Raw genomic sequence first — 5,547 nt, 5'->3', positions numbered from 1 at the left:
AGAGGGAGCTCTTCTTAATATTTTGACACCAAAATCATGTCGATACACCTTACCGACTGCGAGTAAAGCCACCCACGCTTTAACTTGACAGACTGTATTGTGATTTGATAATGGTAGGAATAAAAAGGACGAAAGAAATAAAAAGAAAAGGAAGGGGATCTGGTCGGATGCCTTCTCATTTTTCTTTCCTCTTTTTTATTTTTGTCCAAATTAAAGGCGAATGATTTTCTTTTCTGTTCTTCCTTTTTAGAAGGAAGAGAGAAGGAGAGGGTGTTCCTTTTTTTCAGATTGCAATGGCAACATTTTGTGGCGGTTGTCCAAATTTGGTCGTCAGATTCTTGGTTTTATTTTGAGGAATTTTTCTTATCAACTTGATTATTGGACGTTAAGAAATGGGTTTCGGTTGGATTTTTATCTAATTTAAATATCCTAAATTTGAAGTTCCGTCTTGTCATTCTCTACAGGCCCATAATTTGGACAATACTTTTTCGTGTTCTCGAGTGCTCGTACCCTTATTGCATTCGGACCTTCAACTGTGCACATAATTAAAAGCTTGTTCTTACAAATTCGATCAGGTTCTTCTTCTCAGATGAAAATTTCACCCAAGAAAATGTATCTTGGAAATTGTTGTCTTTCAAAATTCAAAAGTTTTTTTTTTGTGTAGTTTTTTTATTATAGAAGCTAACATTGTGGATATAGTTTTTACGGGAAGTACAAACTTTTCCAAAATGGTTGCAAAAGGCACTTTAACCTGAACATGGACTGTCTTTTCGATTTGAAATTAATCTAATATAATGTAAGAATTTTGAATAATTCAGAGAATCAAAAGAATATAGATAATTCATAGTAAATAATTACTTCAGTTAAAATAATTTCTCCGCTGTTCGATTTCCTAGTAGGTATAAATTAGTAAAAATTCTCTTGGAATCAGTAGAATTCACTTGAATTCTGTAGCATTCTCTTACGTTTAGTAACATTCTTTTGAGTTGAGCAGGATTCTCTTTAGTCCTGTAGAACTCTTTTGAATTCTGAATAAGTCTCTTGAATTCTGTAGAAATACCTTGAAATCTGTAAAATTCTCTTAAATTCTGTCGAATTTATTGTGCGCTCCGTCAATTCGCATTTTTTAAAGAATTTGGTTGATATTTCTCATAAGGTTCACATGGCAAAATTTTAGAAAGTCAAAGCAATTCGAAATAAATCATTATTTAGTCTAATTACTTCAGAAGCGTTCAAAAATTTTTTAATGAAATAAAAAGATTTAAAGGAGTTTTACAGAATTTAAGGTAATTCTACAGAATTGAAGGTAATTGTGAAGATTCAAAGAAAATTATACAGGATTCAAGCACCTTTTAAAGGTACTCAAGATAATTCGACATATTTAAAGAGAATTCTATACAATTCAAGATTCTTCTATAGAACTCAAGAGACTTGTACAGAATTTAAGAGAGTTTTGTGCTGAACTCGAGAGAATTCAACTGAAGTGGAAAGAATCATATTGAATTCAAGAGAATTTTGACTAGTTTCTTTGATGGGGTTAAATATATTTTTAAATTTTTATGTAATTTCACGTTCGAATTGGCACCAAAGATTCGTAACCTCCAGGAAAAGCGAACGTCGGCAAAGTTGTACGCATTTAACTTGATTGTGTATACACTTACATTGTTGGCACATTTAATTTCAAACATATAAAAATCTCATTTGCATTCTGGGGCACCGTGTATATTAAAATATTGTTTAAAATATTGTTTAAGTTAATTAAGGGTGAAATTCAGAACATTTTTTGTTTGCAGAAGTTTTTTGCATTTTTTAATGTGTATGCTTACTAGTCTTTACAAAGACTAATAATAAACGTTTCTGTTTTATGCAGCCGCAACTCCAGTTTCAGCAGGTTACTTGACGGCAGGGCCAAGTGCAACAATTCCTTCAGTTCCACCGCCTGTTGAAAAAGAAGATAATTGTTTATCAAATCGTAAGGGTGGTATCTGATATAGATAATGTACATAAGGGATGAGATTCACAGAAGACGTGTATTGTAGTTGTAGTTTTTGCACGCGCATTACCCATTATTTTGTTCTTTTTAAAGTAATAATTCAAAGTCGGAAGATTTGGTGAAACTGTTAAATATGAGCAATTTCATGTCAAATCATTTAAAAAATTTCAGCTACTATTAGTAATTTGTGTGAAAATTCTAGTATCTGTTCTTTCAGGTGTTGAAAGAAAAACCCTAAAATAATTGTTTAAAAAATCAAAAAAACTTAGGAGATATTAAAAATTGAAAATGTTGGCCCTTTCTTTCGTAAATTTTCATAATATGGGTGATTTAAATGATATAGTGTCTATTTTTTAATTATTCGTAATAGGACGCACAGCGGAAAAATGTCTTAACAAGATTTTAAAAAATTTTTTTCAATAAGTAATTTTGAAATTGAATTTCTCAAGAAAAAATGTATCGTCTTGATTTTTTTATATATAAATAGCATACAATGTTCTCTACAAGCGCTGTGCAGATGGAAATGGGATCTCCTTTATTTTTCGGGATATAATAAAAAACTTACGTCGAAATGATACATACAACGTTAACAATAGACGAACGATAGAAGAATTTTATAATTCTATGCACAAAATTCATACTTCAGACTCTTGGGCGCTAAGAACACAATGCCATGACATGCGTTCTGAATTATTTCTCGAAAACTGAGAAAAATTTCATTTTGATATTCACAGGACTTTTAGAGGAAAATGAAAGCTATTTATATAAAAAGACGAAGAAAATAAAAGTTAGATTTTTCAGAAATTTAGTTTCAATATTAGTTTTTGAAAAATCCAAGAAGCTTTTGAAAGTTTTTGTTGTTGAAAAAGTAACTTTACAAAACTACGTCCTATCAAGAGTAATTAAAGAAATAGACCCTAATATCATTAAAATTTACAACATTATGAAACTTTAAGAAAAAAATGATAAAAATTTTCAATTTTTAATATATTCTAAGTTTTTTGACTTTTTCAAAAATTATTGCTTTTCTTTTAATACCTAAGGGAACTGATACTAGAATTTGAAAGTTGATTCTAGTGTCCAGAAATAAAAGCTTGTGCAACATGTATGCGCTAAAGAAAAAGTTTAAAGTTATAAGTATAGTACTTCAACATACAAAATACATTTAAACACCCTGTATTTTAAATGAAACTGATGGTCGATGTATTTACTTCTGGATGACAATGTCTACTTGAAGATATAAATGATGTAGTTCATAAAGTTCAACAATAGAGATACATTGGTCAATTTTTTATACGAAGTCGTGATCAAAGTAGATTTATAATATTTTTTAGTAATCTTTATACCCTGAGTTATACAGCTTCTTAACAAAATTGAAATTGGAAAGGAAAAAAACTACCAAAAGTATCTGGTTAGAGCAATAGTGACTTTTCTGCTTATCTTATTGCAATTAAGGCATAAAGTAACCATTTTTCTAATATGTTTCAATTTTTTTTATTCCGTTGTTCCAAACGTTCCAGTATCATCATTACATATGTTACTCACTTTAATAAAATAACATTGTGTATAAAATGTGCCTTACGGGAACGCATGGGATAACACTACTATTGTCTAAGATAATTGTCGAATGTATTCTGTGATTAAAGTATACTCGTTTATGCCTAATATTCTATGGAAGTATCAACTAATGTAATTGTTCCAAGCTTTAATTGTGATTGAGCACTGCGCTAGAATTTTTTGATGTAAATATGAGGCAATGAATATAGGTCCAATAATAATAGATGTTACGATCAACTTTTGCTTATGTTCCTTCATCAAGATGTACGAAAAAAATACTGACCATGCAGAATGCAATGCTTTATTTTTGAACATTATACTATACTAAACTAACTTAAGTTCGAAGAATAGCATTCATGATAACGAAAATTGTATAAGTGTAATATGCGCTTCCTACTAAAGTCTTTTCTATAATCGCTCTGATCCCACAATCTGATCAGCTAAAAGAAGCAGTGTTAAAATTGAAATAGTGTAATTGGAGAAAACATCGCTTTACGAAGACAGTATGTGAGAATGACCGCCTCTATAGTTAAAATTGAAATCTTATAAAAATTTGGTACACAGTGTGCTCATTCTATCTACAATTTTCTGTTATATCTGAAACCGTCAAAAACGAATATGACTACTCTGCCGTACTAAGGAAAACCTTAAATAAGTGACATTGTTGCTGAGATCGACTTTACCATTTCCAGGTATCAGAAAATTGAACATAATCGCGAAATCACTTATGCAAGTTTTTTTTTCGCACGGAAGTACTTCAGCATAGTTGAACAAAATTTATTAAAAAGCTATTGTAAATAGGAAATATAACAGGATTCAAAAGCAAAGATTTGTAAATCTTATGGTATTGTTGTTTACTGTAAATGATTTTTCCAATTTTTTATATTGTACAGCTATAGTTGTGTATACTACATTGACGTTTATGACACTTTATCCATGTATTAATACATATCGCTCGTCCATACCAACATTTATTATTAAGAAACTCAAAAAATCAGCTGTTTATTAATTATTTTTTGTACATTCGTTATTTTGACACATTGGGAGTGGGGGACGCTTCGGCCAAACCATTCATTTTGTAGGACAAACGTGTTTTCGACATTTTCGTAACGTTATCTGAAGATTTAACTAAAAAAATTACTGTAATTAATCACATTTTTTTAATCACTCAGTCAACATGTTTTACGCCTGCGCACTTTATTAGTTCCCATTATCGAGAATTTTCGCAGAGAGAAAAGTTGGGCGTTTTCTCAAAACGAAGCTGCTCACGAAGCTTCAGCCTGTTACTAATAATTTTAAAAAAGTATGGCGGCTCGTGAACTGTTACTTTATACTGATAATTAGATATTTGAACAATTGTTTAAAGAACTTATTATTTGTTTATTGCCATTTTCTCTTAGAATAAAGTTCTAAAGTCGCGTGTTTTCTAAATTTTTCCAGTAAAAACTCTTTTCGTTTAAGGATATTAACAAATAGCTATTACTTTGCGAATCAGGTCCATTAATGATAAGACAGAAAAATCTGAAACTGGCGAATGAAAAAAATAAAAGAAAATAATTTAATTAAAAAATACAAATGAAGAACGATTTACGAAACTAAACAAGAGATTTTATCGGCTTCTTCGATAAAAAGCTTAATTACTTATACTGGTGTTTTAAAGCTGCCAGTATATTAAACGTTGAAACATATGATTTTATAAACACATGATGAATTTTGAGAAATATTTTTTTTATCTTCTAATTCATGCAATTTATTTATTATTTATTTAAGGTCTGAGCTGGTACCCATAGGATCAAAAGTTTGATATGTAAGTAATTGTACAAGTAATGTGTTAAATAGGATATTGTCAAGAATATATTAATATTTGACACATTAAGATCATACTGAGGTGTAGAAATATTATAGAATGTGAAAGATTTGATAACAAGATTAGATTTGGTAACTTTAAGAATTATAAAGCATCGAGATGAATTTGTAACGTACACCGATTTATAATT

The 5,547-nt window shown here is 29.8% G+C and overlaps 1 protein-coding gene across 1 annotated transcript in view; it reads left to right on the top strand.

Moving 5' to 3' along the window:
- Positions 1-4,700, top strand: part of LOC117179665 (dnaJ homolog subfamily C member 13) — a 231,313-nt gene extending 226,613 nt beyond the window's left edge. Inside the window, exon 18 of the mRNA XM_033371683.1 lies at positions 1,871-4,700. Within this exon, the coding sequence (XP_033227574.1) occupies positions 1,871-1,989 (119 nt within the window). The 3' untranslated portion in view covers positions 1,990-4,700. The remainder of the gene's footprint in view (positions 1-1,870) is intronic.
- Positions 4,701-5,547: the final 847 nt, after the last annotated feature.

Source organism: Belonocnema kinseyi, chromosome 9, assembly GCF_010883055.1.
Source record: "Belonocnema kinseyi isolate 2016_QV_RU_SX_M_011 chromosome 9, B_treatae_v1, whole genome shotgun sequence".
Lineage (NCBI taxonomy): Eukaryota > Metazoa > Arthropoda > Insecta > Hymenoptera > Cynipidae > Belonocnema > Belonocnema kinseyi.
Note: the sequence above shows the minus strand (reverse complement) of the source record. Positions and strands in the feature narration are given on the sequence as shown.